The 24,273-nt window shown below is 40.2% G+C and overlaps 1 protein-coding gene across 4 annotated transcripts in view; it reads right to left on the bottom strand.

Moving 5' to 3' along the window:
- LOC127577901 (protein kinase C-binding protein NELL1-like) overlaps positions 1-24,273 on the bottom strand; it is a 626,741-nt gene that overhangs the window by 267,730 nt on the left and 334,738 nt on the right. For 3 of the 4 annotated variants that reach the window (XM_052029546.1, XM_052029549.1, XM_052029548.1), the window contains exon 13: positions 21,134-21,259. The exons of the other annotated variant lie outside the window; for it this stretch is intronic. In XM_052029546.1, coding sequence (XP_051885506.1) covers positions 21,134-21,259 — 126 coding nt within the window. The remainder of the gene's footprint in view (positions 1-21,133; positions 21,260-24,273) is intronic. 4 annotated transcript variants of the gene reach the window in all.

Here is a 24,273-nt window from a genome sequence, read left to right as displayed (position 1 = left end):
CAGTAGAATAAATTCATTAACATTAAAGGAAACTCAGGCCCAATTAATTTATGCGTGAATAAAGCGTCATTTATACTCAATACCCCTCACTCCAAAACTATACTTACTGGAAGTTCCACTAAGTGTTGAAGTGAATTGACATTGGCTTGAATTTTCAAGAATTTCAAGTTTTCCTTCAATCCATATACTGAGAACGCGAATGCATATGAAGTGTGAAACAGGGTTAAAAAGATGTTTAAATGACATTAAGCATGGGTCTTAAAAAGCGTCCAGAATGAAGATAGGATTTATGAAAGGGCAGGGAGAGAAAGTGAAGCAGGGTCACATGTTGAAGTGCACACATGTTTGTCCTTAATATGATAGGGCAGACATGTGAACATCTGCATCTATCTTTTGACTGTTTATGGGGGATGTGCGTAAACATTCCCCACCCTAACACTTGTGGATGGCAGCGGAGAAAAATGCAAAGAAAAATATGTCAATCCTTGTTCAATACTCCAAGGTTTTCTCCCGAGATGGTGCAGAGTACTTAACCCTTCGAAAGACTGGGTGCTTACAGAATGGAAAGAGATATAAGTATTCAAATGCCGACAAAATTAAGAATCTTGCTGGGATTTCAATAGGAGTGACTCTAGAGGCACACTGAAGGTCAGAGGAAATTTTCAGATCAGATCAGATGAATGAAGGTCTATAGGTGGAAATCTGCAAGAATGAGCTGATAGCTGTTGCATGGACTTTGGAGACACATGAATAAAGGATGTCATGGAAGAACTGAGACTAACAAGAACTGATGCATACATGGCTTCACATAATCAGCGTTTCTGACCGCCTTTCAATGGTGGATCTTCTGACATCAGCCTTCATTGCTGGAGGCATTTTTCACTTCAATATTCCTTGAAATGGCAGGCAATTTCATTTGAATTCCCAAGATTTGTGTGCACACCAGACACGTACACACATCACCAGGCTTCATGAAAGTACGGAGTTCTGTGAATTTGGGCATGTGGATTCATCCAAATGTCCTCACTACGCATAATAGGGGAAGTTAATTGACGGGAACACAGCATACGTGGGATTCTACACTGAGTATAAACTCACCAATGCTGCTGAATGTATTACACGAAACTTTAATCAATAGACTTCCTGCTTTGAAACTCCTAAAGCAGTCACACTCTCTATCAATCACTCCCAATTTTTTTTTACGAAAAAAAGTATTAATAAACAAAAGCATTCAATGAAAATGACAAAAAAAATTGCCATACTGATTTTCCTCACAGTTTGCTTGTAGATGTATCCAGGAGATTAATCGTCAATTCCTCAAGACTCCAGGGCAATCCTGGAGCATTGCCAACTCCAACAGACATGGAGGGGATTTATATCAAGCTGGAAAACAAGCCTTTAACTGGGAGACAGCCCATTAACAGAATGTATTGCAAGTACTTACTGTTGTGCTGATGAAACGAGGCATGCATCTGTAATTGATTAAGGGCAGGTGCCGGTGTAAGGGTTAAATCAGCAGCCCACTTCTTTTCTTCAAAGTTTCTTTCTGATAAAATATTTCTGTGTGGAAGTTTTAATTGGCATTTCACATCTGTGCCAACTATGACTGTTTAATGCCAACAGTCGGCACTGCTTTAGCCCACAACAGGAGCAGCCCTTTCAAATCAGTCTCCAACTAGTCAGCCGCCCCAGGATGTCCTGAAACATTATTCCACTCATATGCAGATCAGCACAAATTGGTGCCAATTAAGCAAGAGAGAGAGTGCTTATTAATGAGATACCAGGCAGCTTTTTGGTCTTTGGGAGGTTGAAGAGCATGTGGGTCTCTCGCAGGTCCAAAGCAGTTGGTAACAGACAAACTATAAGATTCATATCTTTGGTGAAAATATTGTGTGTTCCCTGAACAGGGTAAATATTTTACATTGCATTGCAGGAAAAATCAAAACCAAGCATTCCAACAAGTTTTAATCCTCATTCATATCAACATAATTCATACCAATGAGAATATTATATAAGCATTGGCATGACTACAAATATTGGTCCCCATTATTAGATTAGCAGACTTTTGACTCTCTGTCGGTCTGTGGCCATGCTTTATCCATTGAGAACAAAGGTGGTCTTGGAGAAAAGTCACTGGAATGAGCAGCCTACCTCTGCTGAGGTTTGTGAAGGATATCCGTTGGACACATGCACACCCTCGGCATTCCACAGGAGAAACTGTGTCTGCTGTTTTTGCTATTCTTACTGTGGTTCTTTGGAATAAGGTTGCGCACCAGGCATCCATTACAGAGTATCTGAAGCATTGGAGGCATGCGTAAGCAAAGGAAAATAATACTTTTCTTCTATGGGGCATGTGTGAAGTAGGTTGTGACTTCACATGAAGTCACAGTAGCTTAAGGCTTTATGCAATCTACTCACACTGCTTTCAGTCATATACTCTGACTGCAGGATCCATGCAAGGGAAGATAAAAAGAATTCTGAACTTATCTCTCTCAAACAAGAAGTGCAGTAAGATTTTTGCTATCAGTCATTCCATTTGAGGTCTTCATCAGTGATAAATGTGATGGTACTGTAAGTTCATTGTCTGATCATTCTACAACTGACTGCTCCTTGTAGATGGAACGGTATTGTTTTCCTTATACTATATGGATAGTGGCATCTAATTCAGAACGTTAACCAATGTGGTGCAAAAGGAAACCAATTCTCATCCCCAGGAAATAAATACCACACCAGTGTCCACTTCCCTGCACCCACACTCCAAAAAACATGGATTACATTGTATATATTTTAAAAAATGACGATCTACATCTTTTCACATGCGGTTGTTGGGCTTTTACTTTCGCGGAAAGGCAAATCAAAATTGTGGAGGAGTGATCCTAAAGCAGGAATTCAAAAGGCTGAAATTCAATGCAATGTTCAGTCAGGTGATACTGATAGGTTAGAAGCCTTTATTTGGGGCTGCTTTCGATAGTTTGTTGTAATATGGGTTTTTGGTGTGGTTGATACTATTCCTCGGCTTCAGCAAGGTTTGTGCTTTGGCATTTGTGATCGGACAGAAAGGAAATCAACTACTTCAGTCAGCATGGGTCAAGGTTTTGGATAGTGAGGGTATTGTTGGCATGAACGGTAGTGTAGCGGTTAGCGCGACGCTATTACAGCGCCAGCGATCGGGGTTCAATTCCCGTTGCTGTCTGTAAGGAGTTTGTACGTTCTCCCGTGTCTGCGTGGGTTTCCTCCGGGTGCTCCGGTTTCCTCCCACATTCTAAAGACGTACGGGTAGGTTAATATGGGGGTTTAAAATCGGCGGCGCGAACTCGTTGGGCCGAAAGGGCCTGTTACCACGCTGAAAATAAAAAATTAAAAGCATTTTTGTCAAAATCTGGTTTATCATCAAAGAATAAATGGGGACATTAGATTGATGACAGCAATCAGAATAATAACAGTAAAAAGAACAAACCATCTGAAGATTGTAAAACGTTATTAGGCTCGTCAATATAGGAATTATAATTCTCACATGAATTGCTCACACCTCACTCCTTAACATCACCGCTCACAACACTGACAGGATCATACAACTTAGGAGCAAGAATTAGCCACTCAACCCCTCAAGTCTGCTCCATACCATTTAATACTCATCTGGTCTGATTGTAACCTCAACTTTCCATTCCCTGATAACCTTCCCCTTGCTTATCAAGTATCTATTCACTTCTAGCTTAGAAATACTCAAATAATTTGCTTCAACCATCCTCTGAGGAAAAGATTCCTAAGACTCATGATCCAACTGATAAAAATAAACACGGCATCTCCATCTCATGTGGGCAAGTCGTAAAGTGTGACTCATTTCATCACAATTACACCACATTTCATTCCACCTGCTTCTCTCCCTGCACTAGTCCCAGTCACAGTGGCAGTCTCACCTCTGAGTGGATTCTGGGTTTTAGTCCCACTCCATGGAATTGAGAACAAAATCTAGGTCAGCACTTCAGTGCTGTCCTGATAAAAGTTGTCTCTCTCAGAAGAAGCATTAATGCAAGACTTCTGCCCTCTTTGATGGATGCAAGTCTCATGGCATGATTTCAAAGAAGAGCAGGGGATTTATTCTGGTGCTGTTGCCACAGTTTATCTTGCAACAAGCATCATTAATGCATAATTATCATTTCCCCAGATCACATGCCCTATATAAAACATTGGAACAATTCGAGCATCATAGACACATGCTGAAATCATAAGACTCACTAACACATTGCCAGGAACTCTATCCTGCAAAACAGATAGCAATTGGAGGATATTCTACCAACTGGCACCATCTCCGCACTATGGAGGAGGGCATGCTGACCATTCCTATCAAAGGGTGGGGTGGTGGCAAGGGGGAAGGGAAAGGCTGTTTCAGTTCATGCATCAATGACTGGCAACAGTGGTGAAGACCAACAAGCTACCTTCACACCTTATCTTCATTTTCCCTTCTTACTTCTCTCTCTGCCTACACACTCTGCATGACAAACTTCTCTCTCTCTTTCTCTCTGGAATAGAATTTATTTCCTAATGAAGTTCTGGTTCCAATTCTCTACTTCTGATTTATTGCACTTTTTTGGATTCACATCTAAGATTGTTATGTTCCGCGTTGCGTGTTATGCTTCATTCCCGTCACCCGTGTACTCTTGAAGTCTTCAGCTGTGGCTCAGTGTTTCTAAGTATTGATCACTGCTCAACAGTTCTGTGTGTATTTTCCAGCCCTTCCTGTGCTTACTACTCTCTGGGGGGTCCATGACTCAGCATGGAAACAGGCCCTTAAGCCCGACTCATCCATGGCAACCAGCTATGCCAGTCCTATTTGCCTGTGTTTGGCCCATATCCCTCCAAACCTTTTCCATCCGTGTACCTGTCCAAGTGTTTTTTCAATGTTGTTATTGTACCTGCCTCAACCACTTCCTCTGGCACCTCATTCCATATACACCCTCTGCATGAAGTTGTTGCCCCTAAAACCTATGCCCTACTTTTTGATTCCTTTTCCAAGGGAAAAAGACAGCATGAATTCACCCATCAAGATTTTATATACCTCTGTAGTGTCACCCCTCAGTCTCCTATGCTCCAATGAATAAAGTCTGAGCCTGTCTAACCTCTCCCTATAATTCGGGCCCTCAAGTCCTGGCAACATCCTTGTAAATCTTCTTTGCAGTCATTCCAACTTAATGACGTCTTTCCTTTAACAGGGTAACCAAAACTGTACACAGTACTCCATGTGCAGCCTCACTGACATCTTGTACAACTGCAGCATTACATCCCAACTCCTACACCCAACGCCCTGACTGTTGAAGGCCAGCACCTTCACCAACCTGTGATGCTACTTTGAGTGCGTCTGGAAAATACATGGCAGTTGCAGCAAGTTGGAGTGCAGATCCAATAACAAGGAAAAAGGTTGTGCTTGCAAAATTGATTATAAATAAAAGGTTGGTTTTGCAACCGATAGATTGGAAGGCAGAAAAAAAATGTCAGACCAGTTGCACACCAGGTATACTTGAAATTTCGGAAACAAAGCAAGGTGCCTGTCGATATTGAAAGAATGGATGAAGTAGGGGGCGAGGACAAAAATGGTCTGAAAGGAGATGCATGTAGGTAAAAGAAGACAATTCTTTTGTGGAAGTAGAGAGGAGAATGAGAGGCCAGAGAGAAGATCAGCTATTGGGATGGAAGAAGATCATGGGGAAGGGAGTGTTACGAGATGATTGGTGGGAGAGTGATCATGATAGAGGGGGAAGTGTGAAGACTGAGGGTGGTGTCGGAAAGGACTGTGGGTGGGGAGTGGAGAGGACCAGTGTGGCTGGAGAAGACCCAATAGTGTGTGTGTGGTGGGGGCAGGGGGGAGAGAGAGAAGACTGTTAGTGGGTGGTAGGGATGAATGGATGCAGGTAGAAAACGGGGGAGGGGGTGCTGGAGTAATTTGGGGAGAGGTTGAGAAGTAAATCAATGCTTCAAAAGGAAGGTTGAGGTTACAAGGGGGATATCATGGGACAGATAATTGGTTTATTATTGTCACATGTACCAACTTTATTTTACATGCCATCTATATAGATCATTTCAATACATAAGTACATCGAGGTAGTACAAAGGGAAAAGCATTAATGGAATACAGAATATAGTGGTACAGTTAGAGAAAGTGCAGTAAAGTAGACAAGGGCCATGATGAGGTAGATTGTGAGGTCAAGAGTTCATCTTTATCATAGTGAAACAAAGGATTGCACATGCTGGAATCTAGATGAAAAACACTATGATGCTGGAGGAACTCAGCAGGCCAGGCAGCATCCGTGCAGAAAAGCAGATGGTCAACGTTTCAGGTCAGGACCCTTCTTCAGAATTCTCCCACTTTAAATAATTCCCCACACTCCTTCCCCACAACCATACTTTTTTTCTTCCCTTTCTTCACCTCTCTTTTTTCTACCCCCTTTTTTTTCTCTCCTTACTTCTGACCCATCTCCCGGTGGATCCGTGCTCCCCCCCCCCCCCCCCACCTCTGGCTATGGGGCAACGACTGAGGTTTTTGACGAAAGAAACAGGAATGTGCTTTGGGGATTAAACCCAGCTGGAAGAATCTTCACTGTCGGACTTTCGAGCAGTGTTCCAGTTAGTGACGGGCTCTTCAAGTGATACCCGCCAGTTGAGACTGATGCCATTTGTGAAGCACACATTGAGAGCAAAACCAACAGTCAGGCAAGTGGCATCAACTGCAGGGGGTGAGTGAGATTCACTGCACTGTTCTGTGGGCTCTGTGCATAGACACGTCATACATCTGTACAATCACAGTTCAATGTCCAGAAGTGCACAAAGTCCCTCATCACATTAGGTTTTATATAAAATTCTATCACACAGTACTGAGGTCCCCAAGATGGGAGTGCACAACCCCCTCGTGGTTGTTGTGGGGGGGGGGGGGGGGTTGGTGGAGGGAACTGAGGTGGCAAAAATTACAAAGTGGTTGTGGGATTTTAATGAAATTAATTTGCACATTTGCAAATATAATTAACAACTTACTCAACACACTTGCTGCTCCAGTCACAGGGCTACCAAATCCCCTATCCCTGAGACAGCCCGACCCTTAAAATGAATGGCCTGTGACATCATCAGGCGTCTATTGGAGGAGGAGGAGGGAACACCAGTATTTTGTTGATTGCGCACCAGTAGATCCCTTCGTTTGGTGAGTATGTTTGAAGGGGGCCAGATTAAGAACAATCATCCCCCACCATGTTTAAAATTCTAAGAGGGTGTGACAGGATAGGTGTTGCCACTGGTGGGGAAGTCTCAATCAAGGAGACATAGTTACAAAAGAAGGGGGAGGTTACTTAAATATGAGGTGCTCAGGGATATCTTGTCACAGAGAAGAATTCTGTAACCTGGAGGGCTATAGAGGCTAGATCATTGGAGGTATTTAAAGAGAAAGCAGATAAATTGTTGAAAGATCAGGAATTATGGGGAACTAGCACAAAAGAGGCCTGGGCCAGATCAGCCATGATCATATTGAATGATGGGTCAGACTTGAGGGGCCAAGTGGCCTCCTCCTGCTCCTATTTTCTTGTGTTTTTGTGTGTTCTTGTGTCACAGCCGGATTGAAAAAGTGCTGGCTGAACAACATTAAATCCAGATGTTAATGCATTGCATGAGTTTATAATTATCGATTAATCTTCATTCACTCTGGTGCGATCAGTCACTTTACCGACAATGTTGTCAGTGTAAAAAGGAATCATTATGCAGTTCATATGCATAACACAAATGAAAATATGAGATGGACAGGTGAGAAAATCTGAAATAAGGTTCCTTATTAAATATTCATTGAGATTATCCACCTTGAATTACACTTTCATGTAACAACTGAACTGAGTATTTATTCAACTGTTGAATCAATGCTGGAAACAGGAATCAATTTATTTCAAATCAATGATCTTATGGCGATACACTCGAGAGTGTCTGGTCATAAATAACACGTTAAAATGGGAGGCTAAATCTGAAATGCTATGTGGTACATTTCATAAGTTCTCCATTAGCACTCTGGATCTCAGGTATCCTGCTAAGTATGCACAGGACAGATTCTGGTGATTTATACAATAGTATATGACCCCAATAAATCATGGAATAGTTTGGCGCAGAAGGGGGTTGTTGAGCCCATCATACTTGTCCTGCTTCTTTGAAAGAGCTATCCAATTAGTTGCACTCCTCTGCTTTTTCCCCACAGCTCTGTAATTTTTTTTTTCTTTTCAAGCATACATCTAATTCCCTTTCGTAAATCAGTATTTAATCTGCTTCTACTACTCTTCAAGGCTGTGCTTCCCAGGTAACACCTTGCTGTATAGATAAGAAAAAAATCTCCTCTCCCTTTTGGTTTTTCTTGCCAATTATCTTAAATGTCTGCCTCTGGTTACTGAGCCTCCTACCCGTTTCTCCATGGTTACTCTATCAAAGCCTCCATCATCTTGAACACCTTTATTTGCAGCTCCCCTTACATCAAATCTCAGTTAATAATTTCCTCACAGAACAAGTCCCACAACCCTGGTCTAATCTTAGCAACTTATCACTTGAAGGCAAAGTTCACATTGATTATCCATAGGCTTCACATTTGGCTACTCCAAAATATGACCACAATTATCAGTTTATTTTTAATTTAAAATCATTTACTGACAGCAATATATGATGTCCTCATAGCTATAGATAATTAGGGATGGGCAATAAATGCTGACTTTCCTCATCCTGAAAAAAATTAAGAAATAACAAATAATTTGATTAAAACAGTAATAATGTGGGTGTGTCAATGTAGATGTCTCAAAAGCAAAGGAACCAAATTTCAGAAGCAGAGTTCAATATGGCTGCATATTACAGGTTTAATACATGTAGCAGAAGATAATTTTCTCCTCCAATGTTTCAAAATTCCACAAAATAAATATTGGATACCTGCTTAATCACTCACACTAGTTCAGAGGTCAAACTATAGGTTATGTACCCATGTAGTCTGACCCATAGAACCAGGCTATTCAGTTCTATTTGTTTTTTTTTGTTACATGCAAGTCACCTAGTCTAAAATCTATCTACATCATTTGATAACAGTGTGAACTACTATTGGGAGATTTTGCTATGTCACACATGGTTGGGATGCCCTCTTGAGTTTCATGGATCTAGATGCACGGAATAGTCTGTTGGCTCATTCGGGGATGAGTTGGAAATCATTTGGCCAAACTAGTAGTATTCACACTTTGTATCCAGAAAACGAAGCCTGGACAATCGTTTTAGAAGCTTAAATTTGAACCTCACAACAGCCATGGAGGAACTTAAATGAATCGGTGGACTGGACTATATTCAGGGATTCATCTTGGGATCTGAATGAATATGCCACAGCTGTAACTGACTTCATCAAGACCTGTGTGGACGAATGTGTGCCTTTGAGAACATACCGAGTTTTCCCAAACCAGAAGTCCTGATGAACCAAGAGATTCGCAGTCTGCTGAGGGCGAGATCTGTGGCATTCAAGACCGTGATACAAAATCCTACAAGAAGTCCAGGTACAAGCTACGGAAGGCCATCGCAAGAACAAAAAAGCAACTCTGAGTGAAGTTAGAGACACAATCAAATGCCCGAAACTGTGGCAGGGTTTGCATGCCATTATTTTCTATAAGGCGAAACCTAACAGCATAAATGGCAGTGATGCTTCACTCCCTGACAAGCTTGACGCCTTTTATGCACGCTTTGAAAGGGAGAATAACAGTACACCTGTGTGAATCCCCACAGCGTCCGATGACCCTGTGATCTGTCTCAGAGGCCGATGCCCGAACATCCTTCAAGAAAGAGAATCCTCACAAGGCGTCAGGCCCTATCGGTATACCTGGCCGGGTACTAAAAACCTGTGCCGACCAGCTGGCTGAAGTGTTCAAGAACATCTTCATCCTCTCACTGCTGCTGTCTGAGGTTTCCACCTGCTTCAAAAGGGCAGCAATCACTCCAGTGCCCAAGAAGAGCAGAGTGAGCTGCCTCAGTGACTGTCTGCTCACATCTACTGTGATGAAGTGTTTTGAGAGGTTGGTTATGGCTAGAATTAACTCTTGCCCGAGCAAGGACTTGACCAGCTACAATTCTCCCACAGCCACAACAGGTTTACAGCAGACGCAATCACACTGGCTCTCTACTCTGCTTTGGAGCACCAAGACAACCGCAAGACATACCTCAGGTTACTGTTTATTGGTTACAGCTCGATGTTCAATGCCATTATTCCCTCAGTAACTAATAACCAAGTTTCAAATCCTCCATTCTGTACCTCCCTCTGCAACTGGATCCTCGACTTCCTTATAGGGAGACCACAGTCAGTGCAGATTGGTAGTAACATCTCCTCCTCACTGACTATCAACACAGGCGCACCTCAAGGATGCATGCTTAGCCCACTGCTCTACTCTCTCATGAGTGTGTGGCTGAGCACACCTCAAACACCATCTATAAGTTTGCCGATGACACCATCATTGTTGGTAGAATCTCAGATGGCAATGAGGAGGCTACAGGAGTGAGGTAGATCGGCTGGTTGAGTGGTGTTGCAACAAACACCTCACACTCAATGCCAGCAAGACCAAGGAACTGATTGTGGACTTCAGGAAGGGGAAGCTGGGAGAACACACAACGGTCCTCATTGAGGAACCAGTGCTGGAAAGAGTGAGCAGCCACAATTCCTGGGCATCAAAATCTCAGAGAACCTATTCAAGGCCCAATACATTGATGCAATCATGAAGAAGGCATGCCAGTGGCTCTACTTTGTTAGGAGTTTGAGGAGATTTGGTATGTCACCAAAGACTCTTGAAAATTTCTATAGATGCACAGTGGAGAGCATTCTGACTGGTTGCATCACCGCCTGGTATGGAGCCTCCAATGCACAAGATTGTAAGAGGTGTCAGGGGGTTGTAGACTCAGCCAGCTTCATCACAGGCACAACCCTCCCCACCATTGAAGACATCTTCAAGAGGTGGTGCCTTAAGAAGGCAGCATCCATCATTAAGGATCCTCACCATCCAGGACATGCCCTCTTCTCATCCTGAGGAAGGGTCCTAATCCAAAATGCTAACCACCTGGTTTTCTCCACAGATGCTGCCTGGCCTGCTGAGTTCCTCCAGCATCATTGTGTTTTTCATCCAGATTCCAGCATCTGCAGTCCTTTATTTCTCTTTCCCTCTTCTCATTACTACCATCAGGGGGGAGGTTCAGGAGCCTGAAGGCCCAAACTCAATGATTCAGGAACAGCTTCTTCCCCTCCACCATCAGATTTCTGAACGATCCATGAGCCCATGAACACCACCTCATTATTCCTTTCTTTCCCACAATTTATTTATTTTGTAATTTACAGATTTTTATGTCTTTGAACTGTACGACTGCCACAAAACAACAAATTTCATGTCATATGTCAGTGGTAATAAATCTGATTCTGATTCATACAAATCTGCAATAAAATTATGGTATCAGCAACCACCACACTATTGTAAAATGTGTAAACAAAACAAATAAATCAAAATATTGCATATTAAAAAGTGTTCCATGAAACATAACCAGACATATCTTAAGTAACCACAGATAAAGAAATACTTAAACCCCTTCTTAATACAGGAGATATCCATTTTAATACTATCCCTGATCTCATCCTGGGAGTTTCAACGAGGGCTGATTTAACATTTAAAAATAAAGTTATTTCTTCCCGAGTAGTTACAATGGTGCAAAATCAAAATGTCCCATAGCAAATGGCTAGTTTCAATGTCCTTAAAGTATCAACGGATGTCACAATGGATGTGAACAGGTTTTGTATTAACTGGCTGCTAACCCTATCCCATAACTCCTGAAAGATGTCCCATACCCGATAACCCCTATTATTGGTTACCGACTTCATACCAATTAAACGTGGGATGTGTTGGCACCTGCTGACAACAGGTAAGTGGTAGTCATTCCATTAGAGTCTCTCCTGTACATGTGGTTGGGCGATGGTAAATTTGTGGCAAACGAAATGCAGACTTCAGTCTTGGAGCATGAGGAGGCACATTTGCTGCCTCTGTTTCGACATGGAAAATAAAACAAGGTAAAATCTTACATTCTTGGGCCTCTCCTGGCCTTGTATCCTCCGGGGCCTTCACCAGTTCATAACAGTTTACCTTCAAGGTAAGACAATTTCTTCAACAAAGTGCATGTTCGAAGATTAATGATTTCAGCAAAAGTAACACATGACCCAAATGCAAGAAGATCTCCAAAATGCAACTATAAGAACATGGAATTCAAAGTCATAGTCTGCCATTGGATTTGCATTGATTCTTTGGACAAAGGCTGCCTTGTAATTTTAATACAAGTTCCAATTGTAATAGAGTGATTAATCAAATCATTGAATCATAAGTAGCCAAAAATAGTTGCTTTCAATCTTAGTCATCTTTAAGCAAACATGGATGGTTAATACAGAAATCAAAATCACTTTTGAAATATATAAACTAAACTATTGGATCAAGTCTTGGGAGTTCTATCTGAATGGAGTTTTAAAAAGGACTACCATAGCATCCAAAAAAAAGAATAATAAGATTAAGTCAGAATATAAAAAACCTCAGTAAATATACACCCCAGGTTGGAATCAATGTGTCATGAAGGAACAAAATTTGATAAAATACTTAAAGCCCTACAAAGATATGTTATGGGTATAATTCAGCTCAAGTATTGAGAAGCAGGATGAGCATGAATATTGTCATTATTCATTTTGTTCACCAAGAAAGAGCTAAGTTTTCCAAGCATGGCTGTAATTCTCAAAGGTAATTTAAGTTTGATTCAAGCACAGATGCTCAAATTCCCAACTGAACTGTGCCAAGTTAAACTAAATATTGCACTGCAATTATAAAACCAATTGTCTTATCCTTAACTAAAGAGAAGTACAACAATAGCCTAGATTCTGCTGCTGGAATGAAGACGGTGAAACAATGAAACATACTGCAACTCACAACTTAAGCACAAGTGCAGTTCAAACCGAAAAATCCAAAATATATTGTGAGTGATTCCCTACCTCTCCAGCAGGTGCACGAATTGCTACCTTCTCCAATGGAATTTTCAGAAATCAATTATCTCACAACAAGTAAAGGTGCCTACAAATAGCTCCTGTTGTAAGCTATCCTGAAAATGTTAATCATTGTTAAGTGAATTTTTAATCGGATGCTGGGTCATAATTATAGTTTAGCAACCTCTGTGTCCTACAGCTAATTCTGCATCCGTGCATTGTAATTTCCACAGGTAACCACTTCAAATTGTAATGGATTTTAAAATAATCAGCTTTTTTCATTTTTTTATAATAAATTAGTTCACAAGGTTTTGGCTTCTACCCTAATTTAATGTGCATATCTTCAGAATCAGAATCAGGTTTATTATCACTGATATATGTCATGAAATTTGTTTCTTTGTGACAGCAGTACCGTGCAAGACATAAAGACATAAAAATTACTCTAAGTTACAAAAATAAATAAATTGTGCAAAAGAGGATTAATGAGGTAGTGTTCATGGACCGTTCAGAAATCTGATGATGGTGGGGAAGAAGCTGTTCCTGAAACATTGGGTGTGGGTCTTCAGGCTCCTGTACCTCCTCCCTGAAGGTAGTAACATGAAGAGGCATGTCCCAGGTGGTGAGGGTCCTTAATGATGGATACTGCCTTCCTGAGGCATCGCCTCTTGAAGGTGTCCTTGATGGCAGGGAGGGTTGTGCTCATGATGGAGCTGGCTGAGTCTACAACCCTCTGCTGCCTCTTTCGATACTGTGCATTGGAGCCACCATACCAGGCAGTGACGCAACCAGCCAGAATGCTCTCCACCGTATATCTGTAAAAATTTGCAAGAGTCTTTGGTGACATAGCAAATCTCCTCAAGCTCCTAATGGAGTACTGATGTGCCTTCTTCGAGATTTCAATTAGTACTCTGTGAAACGTATAAATTTTTTGTGAGAATTGTATTTTTTCCTTCTTGTTTTGCTGCTGTAAGTACGTGAGAATTCTACAACGTGATTGACATCTCAGACAGTTTTTCTTTTTTTGTTCACAAGATGCATTTGTCATCTATCCCTAATTGACCCAGAACTGAGAAGAGTCAAGAGTCAGTTGCATTGTTGGGCTGAAGTCACATATTGGTCAAACTGGGTTAAGAATGGCAGATTTCCCACCCCAAAATACATAAGTGAAGCACTTATGCAGTCCTGATGCAGGGTTTCGACCCAATATGTCGACAATTCCTTTCCTCCCACAGATGCTGCTCGACCCACTGAGTTCTTCCAGCAGATTGTTTGTTATATAAGTGAAGCAGGTGGAATTGCATGACAATTCAGAAGTTTCGTGATTACTATTAATCATACTAGCTTTTAACTCCAATTTTATTTAGTCACTTGAATTTAAGTTCTGTCGCTGCTGTGATAGGATTCAAACTTTATTGTTGTATCAGTAATTTAGGTCTTTGGATGCTAATCCAGTAACTTAACCACTGTTTAATTGTACCATACTTCTACCACTGATGTCTCAGTCATTGGAGGCCAGGGATCCCTTTGAACTCACTGCTGATGAAAAGTGATTGTTGGAAAAACAGAAGTCTACACCACAGCAATTGTTAAACCCTATTGTTTCATCACTAAATGCAAAATCTGGACAAATGAAGTAGTTGATGCTGATCAAACCACACAGATACAGTCTTTGGTATTTTGAATCAAGGTTTAAATTGGGATTTACAAATTAAAATCTTTCAAAATTTCAACTCAGCGCTGCAGGCATCTGACTAAGAATTTTAGATTCTGTTTGCAAGTTGCAGTGGAACTTAATTGTTTTTTGCCAAGCAGTTGCCAACATTAAATGACATAACAAATGTAAGAATTGTTCTCACTGCTACATCTTGTGGCAGATATTTCATTTCACTTATTTTTCTTTTGTAAAAAAACTCCTACTTGCTTGCTATGAGAAACTACAACAAAAATCAAGTATCAAGGGACAGTAGTCCAGTGCTTGCATTATCAATTCTTGCCAGGCTGTCATTAATATCAAATATTTCTGAAAACATTATACGTTGTACCAAAGAGGGAGAATTTGCCATACATTGAGCGGCACAAGAATCACAGCTTACAAGTTTGATTAAATAAACATATCTTTGAAAACAAACTAATAAAAAGAACCTGCCAGTCACCCTAGAAGCAACAGTTTGTATTGATTGACTTAGAATTAGAGAGGAGAAAGCCCTTACAACAACAAATTATTTTTTTCCTCTACCAATAACATACATGTACACTGAAAAGGGAAGAAAAAACTGCCTGGAATTTCTCAAGCAGTCAATCGATTAGATACAAAGACAGGTCATTGTACAAAATCACAAATTCCTAAAGGCTTTCAACTTTCAGTATTGATTCTATTAAGAGCCACTGGAACACATAAAACAGTCGACTTTAGCACAAGATTGTCTAATTTTTGATTTGCGGCTCAAAATTGCAATTGCAATTGCAAGATCATTTATTTTCACTCATTCTTGCAATGAACATAAAACATAGAACAGTACATCACAGTATGGGCCCTTCAGCCCACGATGTTATGCCTACTTACATAAACTTTATCCACATTCCATCTATCCCTCTGTCTAGCATAGCAGTTAGCATAATGCTATTACAGCGCCAACGACCTGGGTTCAATTCCTGCTGCTGCCTGTAAGGAATGTGTACGTTCTCCCTGTGTGTCTGTGTGGGTTTCCTCTGGATGCTCCGGTTTCCTCCCACTTTCCAAAGACGTACAGGTTAGGAGCTGTGGGCATGCTATATTGGTGCTGGAAGAGTGGCAACACTTGCAGGCTGCCCCCAGCATATTCTTAGCAATGCAAAAGGACGTATTTCACTGTGTGTTTCGATGTACATGTGACTAATAAATAAATATCTTATCTTATAACCCTCTATTTTTCTTTCATCCATGTGCTCTCTCAGAGTCTCTTAAATGACCCAACAAGAACTGCATATATTCCCTTGTTCTTTCTAAACTGCCACAGTTTTGGAGGTAAAGAACATTTCCACAGTGCCATTGGGAATGAAGTTCAAGATTTTGATCCAGCAATGAGTGTTCGATTACGAGTAGATTTGAAGGGGATTTTGCTTCCATGCCTTTGCTACCATTGTTCTTCTATATGGCCAAGACCAGGGATTTTGATCATAAATTATCAATTTTATCTTTGATCCAGGAATGCCAGGATAACCAATCATCAAATAGAGAAAGTGGCAAACAACAAAGTAAACTAAGCAAAGGATTGCAGGTGGCAGACTCCACTATAATTTAAGCATTGGAATATGCAACACATTGCTCATTAATGGCTGGTGTTAAGGCCTCTTTATATCATGCTCAGAATTTTGAGGTACCTCTGGGTTCACTAATTTAGTGACTTACCACAGCAAGGGTAGCAGGGGCTTGGGAATACCACAACTAGTACATTCTGTTCCAAACTCAAGCACCAACCTGACTTCAGAATATATTGGTGTATCTTAATCAGTGCTGGCCAAAGCTCTGTAATCAACAGTATAAAGGGAGTATCTCCACTGCAATGATTTGTGACAGCTCACTACAACCCTCCCTTGGGCAATTAGGATAATAAATGCTAGCCTTGTTAGCAACCCTCATATCCAATGGAAAAAAGCAAGTACTTACCAAACTAAAACCAAAATAATTAAGTAATTTTGCAAGGAACCAAAGTAATAAACTAGCTGTAAAGTGACCGTGACCCTGGAGTACTGAACTCTCATGAGGTGAAAGGGGTTTCAAATTGCAACTCCCAATTGAAATTTGACCTCACTTAACTGAGACAATTAGGGTTTCAGCCAAGCTATGAGGGTCTGTCACAGGAAGCATCTTCCAAGTGATTCATCTGACTGGCTGCAGATGATCTCATCTCCCAAATGAAAGAGAATGGCATGCATTATGAAGGTAAATCTTAAATGAATATCTCAGCATTTCCCAGATAGCAATGACAGGATTTGAGGCAGAGTAAAGTAAGATATTGTAATGTAAACCCAAGAGTTCATCTCAAAGAGTAGCTATTGGTATTAATTCTACTTGCAAAAGCACAGAGAAAAGCAAACCTTATTTATTTGCTGCTATTTCATACAACATCTGACAGAAATATCCACTAGCCATCTTCATTACAACTATTTCTCATTCCATTTAAATCAATCATCAGTCAATCCACTCAGCCACCTAATGCAATGCACATCTCCCTCCAACCAATGGAAACATCACTCCTAATAGTTAACAATCAGACAAATTTACAATGAGAGTAATACTTTGATGAGATCTCAGAAACCAAGTTGGTTCCATACACATTCCAGCCTGCAGTCTCCCAAGATGAAGCAATGGGAAGCAAGCTTAAACTTTGAGTATTCTGGAGACTTTGTGAAATAATCCATGCCTTGGAGGAATAAATAGTGGGCAGGATTCTGTTCGTAGACATCAGACAGTTGAAAGGCAGAACTTGTAAGGTGTCAGTGAACTGTACAAAAGTACAATCCTGCCATCTTCTCCACAAACTACAAAACAGCCAATATGCATACGGCAAGGTCTCACAAGAGGAAAGCTGTTTAGAAAAAAGCTTGCGGAATGGATTGCAGGAATGCACTGCTGTGTGGAAAAGACTTCAGCAGTTTACTAACACCTTAGAAATTCCATTTTCCAGACCAACTCATACCTCTCACGAGGACTCAACTACTTTCTTAATTAATTTATTAATTGTTCTTATTTCAGCGTAAAATACCCTTACCCATTTATAATTACGAGCCTGTACAGAAATAACAATTCTGTGAGTGGTTTGGTGTTTTGCTCTCTAGGAAGTTTCACATTAAGTTTTTGGTTTATTTCACTTTACTCCACAGTGGAAGTAGTGCAGGCTGAGCAAGGAAAAGTCTACTTGATCTCAGGTCTGACAAAAGGCTGATTATCTCTGTTTCTCTCTCCATGGATGCTAACTGGGCTGCCAACTTTTCCTGCAATTCCATTGTTTGAATCAGGTTATTTGTTTGGTGATACTTGTACAAGGATAAATATTCATCAGGACATGTCTAAAGTAATTACACATATAATCTGTTCATCTTTTTATGTAAGATCAATAACAATTCTAAAACCAAAAAAATATATACTGTATCACATGCAGAGTGGCAAAAATGGAAGTGAAATTTTATTGTAAATTACACTTTTTTTCTTTCAGTGTACTTAAAGTGATGTACAGTAACAGATGGAAATTCCTATATATATATATGAATAAAAGCAAGTTTGAACCCAAAGTGTTATCACGTTATGTATAAGCGTACCAATACTGTTCAATATGGTTATGTTGTAGCAGCTGGGGGCATACTTCCTCCTCCCCGTGCACTCACATCCCAAGTAAAAGGCAGATCTCAAGTAGGTCTACAACATGGCAGATATTCCCCATCTCCCTGAACAATCATCACAAGTCATACTAAGGCAATAGAGCAGGAAACATATTCTATACTTGATATTCATGCTGATGGTTTGCACTAACATTAGCAAATGGAAGAAAATAACAGTGTGTAGACTATATGTCATCAACGTCATGCCTCAAGCTGCACTTTCCCGGCTTTCACTCTTCTAGTGTCCCTTGCTTATTTTTCTAAATGCCTTACTCCTTTTTCTTCATGCAACTTTGCAATTCTATCCCTAATTATTCTAATTTTTATTTCTGGCATAAATGGGATTGAGGAATGGGAGGCAGTAGGATGGAAGGGAAGGATGAAGGAAAGAAGAAATTGTATTTATGTTGAATCTCTGAAAGAAATAAATTCACAAGTGCAGTATTCTTCTAATTCTGGTGACCACACTTTCTGAGAGATATGAAGGTCCCAGAAAGGTACAGGGCAGATTTACTGGAATAGTTTTAGGGATGAGAGATTGCAGTGACAGGACTAGACTGGAGAAGGTGGTATTGTTCTTCCATGGGCCAAGAAAGGTAAAGATTTGCACAAATTCATGCCTGGTTCAGGTAAGGTAAATGGATTAGTAGATGGTGCAAGGACCAAGGAAAACATTTTAATATTTGGGCAAATGATACAAAGGACACATGAAGAAAATCTCTTTTTTAAACTCAAAGGGTAATTATGGGTTTAAATTCACTGTGCATAAGGATCAAGCAATGCTTATCCAGTTTCCTTTTGAGGAAACTGGATAAGCACTTGAGAGAGAAATAAATCCAGGACTTTTTGGACAGATCAGGAACAGATGGGACTGCTCCATGAAGAGCTGACTTAGTCTCAATGGCCTAAATTGCCTTCTGTGCCATAATAATTCCACAATTCAATGATTCTACAATTCTTATATTGTCAAAAAGACATCACAGAACGTTTAACAATAAATGGATTCCCGTTAGATTGTAGCTGTTGTGGTTTTGCAGAAAGGATAACAGTTAGAAACGTACATCACTGTGTCATAAACAACAAATAAAGGTATGGCCAGATAATCAGTCATAACGCAAATACACTCATGGCACGTAGTATTAGTATTCCCTTTACAATGGATACATCGCCTATTGTGCATTCATATTGTTCAAGTTCCAAATGGAATCGAGAAGCGTGCCTTATCATACTATTACCAAGTAGTCTGATTGTTAAATGCACCAGCAATCTATTTTGAGCAACCTATTAACATCTTTAATGATTCACTTAAACGGAACATGGTCTAAGTGCACATAAGGGATAGATAATTTATGGGGCAACAATAATTGGCAATGTAGCCAACAAAGCTTGCGTGCATCTGACATTTATGGGATATCTGTATGAGATGTTATTGCTCACGTTGTTTAAGGGTTTATTTTTAGTGAACTAGCTTCCCACAGAGTATTCCTTCCTCAATGGGGGGTGAATGGAGTCGGATTGTATTTGTGTCTGAAAGAGACTGTGCATGGGAAATTGTGTGAGAATGTATGAATGTGTGTATGAGAAAGATGATAAAATAGTGTGTGTGTGTGTGTGTGTGTGTGTGTGTGTGTGTGCGCGCGTGAGAGAGAGAGAGAGAGAGACTGCAGATAAATGTGTACACATTCTGCATTCAAGATCGGTTTAGTCAGCATATGGTCAGGTGCTGAACTTAATCAGTGGGCTGTTTTCAACAATATTTAACCCAACTACCTAAACACTATTAAGGTAAGGGAGATGTTGGGGGGAACCATGACAAACGTGCAGGCAAAATATCCAACAGGAAATATGTTAAATGCAATGCAGAAGGAAAGGCTTTGTATTTCATTGAATATGTCCCTTCTATTTTCATTTAGCTTTCAAATCAAATTTTCAAAGGAATCATTATTAGAAATTATTTGACAAGTTGTTTTTTTTAAATCTAGCAAATTTTCTCATGACATGTTCCCAATATAATGATCTGACTTCATTAAGCATGCAGCACTCATTTCACATATTGAAAAATGAATAAGGCTTCATTTAATGCTTGAAGCATCGGCTTTCAACTGCTGGAATGATTGGCACTTCCCATGTACAAGCTCCTCAACTGGCTGAGAGTGCTCAGCCTCAACTGACTTGGCATGCTCAGTTGGCAACACACAGCAGGAGATTTTTCCTGCCATGGCAACAGATAAACAGGCAGAAGAAACAAATGATGCTTTGGGGCTCCCTTCTGCTTTCTGATAATGGAAATGGGGAAACTGTATTACAGCAGCAGAAAGGTGACTTCCCTTCAACACTTGGGTCATGTTCTATCCCTTAATGAAATACTTAGGATTAAAGAGAAACCACCACCTCAGCCAACACAAGCCAACCGACACTAAAGTACTCTATTCAAAATTGCTCATTTAAACTCCACCAATATCTACTTAACAGCAGCAAATACTAATTCTAAATCACAGCGTCATTTTCCGCACCACATCTGAAGGGTTACACAGATCAAACACACTCAACATTAGCAGCGTCCAACCGTATGGGCTCACACACCCTAGCGATCTGCAAAAGATGAGTGAGGGACTTTCTTAGTTTGCTCCTGAAGAAAATACTTAATTCTATCCAAATCTGTTGCTTTCCAAAGCATATTAACTAATGCCTTGCTGCTCTGAAACTTATCTGCTCCATAAAGCTTTATTTTTCCTAAACTGCTCTTACTTGTACAGGAGTAGTCATCAACTCTGGTGTATCCTGGGAGACAGTCACAGTGATATGATCCAGGCACATTCACACACACAGTGTTTGCATGGCAGTAGTGTGTGCCATTCGCACACTCATCTTTATCTGTAACAAAATGGAGAGCAGACAATGGTTAAAGATTGTAGTTAAAATGTCAGATGGATACAATAATTAGCACAGCGGCTAGCGACATTTGAATTGTCAAAGATCTGGGGGCTGGATGTGACTGCCATCTTCCTCTCAATAAGGCGTCTGGAGTTTAGCAGCATTACATTTTCAGTAGCAAGACATGGCAAAATAAATCATCAGTGTTTGCCTCGGAAAATGACATGGCCTGAGTTGGCTTTGTGTGGAAAATCTAGCCGATAATTTCAAAACACACACAGTGGGGCCTCTTATTGATTTTATAGTGATTGAATTTGTAGCCGGGAATTAAAGTAATCGATATTTTGGCCAATTTTATATGTGCTTGTATCACATTCTATTACAAGCAAGAGGCTGTGAAGTTTTTTTTTAAACTGGATTGATGGCCCTTCAAAATTAGTGAGAAAGATTTTGATAGCAGTGCAGTATAGTACAAGTGGTACTGAGTGGTGTATTTATAATACACCACTCAGAGTAATTTCCAGGCTTATAAATCATGGACCTTTGAGTTGCAGTTGAAAGCGAATTGACAGAAAGAGACTTCTGTGCAGTTTGTGAAAACTGTACTTTTGCAACAGGTGTTAGTGCCTTCAGATCGCTCTTACGGGTTAGCAGCCCTGTGCCTGCAGTGTTTGTATCAGATACTTGCATGCTGTGTCAGTTTCTGTGGGCAAGGACCCCATCAAGAGCATTAGCCTTTCATTGCCTAAATTCTTAATATTACCCATTTTCTGCACAGTGGATATTTTTATTTTTAATTGAGATTACTTGAAACAATCCACATCTTTTTCGGGGAGGAGGAGGAGCAAGGTAGAGGAAGAAGTGTGCAACAAATTCTTTTGATGAATATCACAGGGTAAGTAAAAGTTCAGTAGCTAAGATTTGTTCTTCTGACTGCTTTGCAGAATAAGATTTCGCTTCATCTGAATGAATTATCACAGCTCCAATAGAACTCCCTGAATGTTAACTTCGGCAAAGCCCTCAACTGCACTGGGAGAATCATTGTTAGAAGTGGGGAGGGAGGAGACGGCGCAGACTCCAGAAATTTGTCACCTTTGGAAGGGTCTGGTGAAGTGGATGATGGTTCTGGAGTCTCAGGCAACACATACGATACATTCTATAGCTACAGTATCGGCTAGTTCTACTGACAAGACATTAACAATCCATTCTGCCTCAGAGCCTTTTGGCAACATTTGAGTTCAGTTGACACTGCAGATCTCTTGCCAGTGCTGGCCACTGGCTGAATATATTGTCAGGGCTGGAATGATAGCAAATCAGGCACATGACTTTATTCTGCTTCTGTTGCCTGTTTAGCAAATCCTCAGACATGTCTTTCTAGCCTCTGCCAAGCACAACAACGGAATATTGCTGTTCACCCAGAAAAATTAGCATATCTGACAGTAGCAGCACCCTAGGAGTTTTCCTCCTTTGCTCACCCCATTGCCATCAGAAAATCCAGGCCTTGTTGATAAATTTATCATAACTGAAACAAAAGAGTTTTGTCTCTCCAACACTAAAAAACAAATCATGTTGCCTCAGATGCTGGCTGAACTGCTGAGCATTTCCAGCATTTTCTGGTTTTAAACCAGGAACAAATCATTGTGAGAGTTGAATGAAGTTGTTGTGCCAGCCTTCATATGAACAAGGGCAGCATGGTCTAATTCACTGTCCACCATCCTGCACCAAAAAAACTTGAGAAACATTCAATATAAAACTGCGTCAAGTAACAATAGATATGTAATTGGGAGGGATAATGTGCAAATTGGTCTCCTCATATTCAACAGCTTGAGAAAAACCTTAAAATATGTTCTTCAAGTGAGACGAAAATAATGCTTGGATCCAGAAGCAATGATTCAAATAATGGATCCTTCATGGCATTGACAGATAACGTGACTGGCTTCCCTAAATGCCACAGGCAAAGAATCGAAAACTATTTACTGATCTGTTTAGTCCATGGTCACCACTTGATTGAATGGAAAGTCTCTTCATTGATAAATTACTTGGACAGTTTATAGACAATAAGAGCTTGTACCACGGACAAATAGATTTCACCATTCCTGGTGGACTATTGTTACAATCACAATGAACTATCACACGGTGAATACATTATTATGTGCACACATACACACACAAAGAACTGGCCTTACGTTACGTGATTTTCCTTTTAAGATCCTAAACTGTCACCAAGATACAATAGTTAAGCCTAATCTAACTAGACTATTCGATCTTTTTAAGAACTCAAGTTTGGGTATAAAAACATTGCAGTAGCTAAACTAACAAGATTCTTTGGTACAATGCATTGAAAAATCTATGTGTGTCTACCAAGTGATTTTTAACTTGGATTAAAACCGCAGATCTCAAAATGCAGTTATCATCAATTAACATTCGTGTAACTCCAAATGATGTATCATCCAGGATCAGAAGATGCGCAACAATAACTGTGCTGAACACAGCACTACAATATCACTGATGTTATACAAATTGTAAAATTCAGTGACGAAGTGGTGAATGACTCTGTATTGCACCCTGTGGGATCAATCCAGAACCCAACAATAGTGTGCAAAAGTAAAACACGGCACTCCTGAAGGGAGCCATCGCACATTGTATTGAAGATAACAATGCATTTGGAGCATTGTACACACACAATGATTTCCTTTCTAAGAATAAATAAATGTTGTTTACAGTATGACAATACAGGGGCTCCTTGGGTTACAAATGACCTGACTTACAGAAATACGACTTTACGCGAATTCTCCCATACATTTTAAAGCATTTTTCAAGTTGGTAATAATAATAATGTTTCATGGCATTCGTTAATGACTGGATACAGTATATATTCCATTTATTTAATTATGGGTAGTGCTAGGGTGATTATTAAATGAAATGAATGAATTATAACGTGCATGAGGAGATATACGATATGAGTTACTGTAGAAAACAAACATTTCTGACATGGAGAAATCAGTTTATGGACA

This window comes from Pristis pectinata, chromosome 14 (genome assembly GCF_009764475.1).
Source record: "Pristis pectinata isolate sPriPec2 chromosome 14, sPriPec2.1.pri, whole genome shotgun sequence".
Taxonomy (NCBI): Eukaryota; Metazoa; Chordata; class Chondrichthyes; order Rhinopristiformes; family Pristidae; genus Pristis; species Pristis pectinata.
This window is presented reverse-complemented; position numbering and strand designations above follow the sequence as displayed.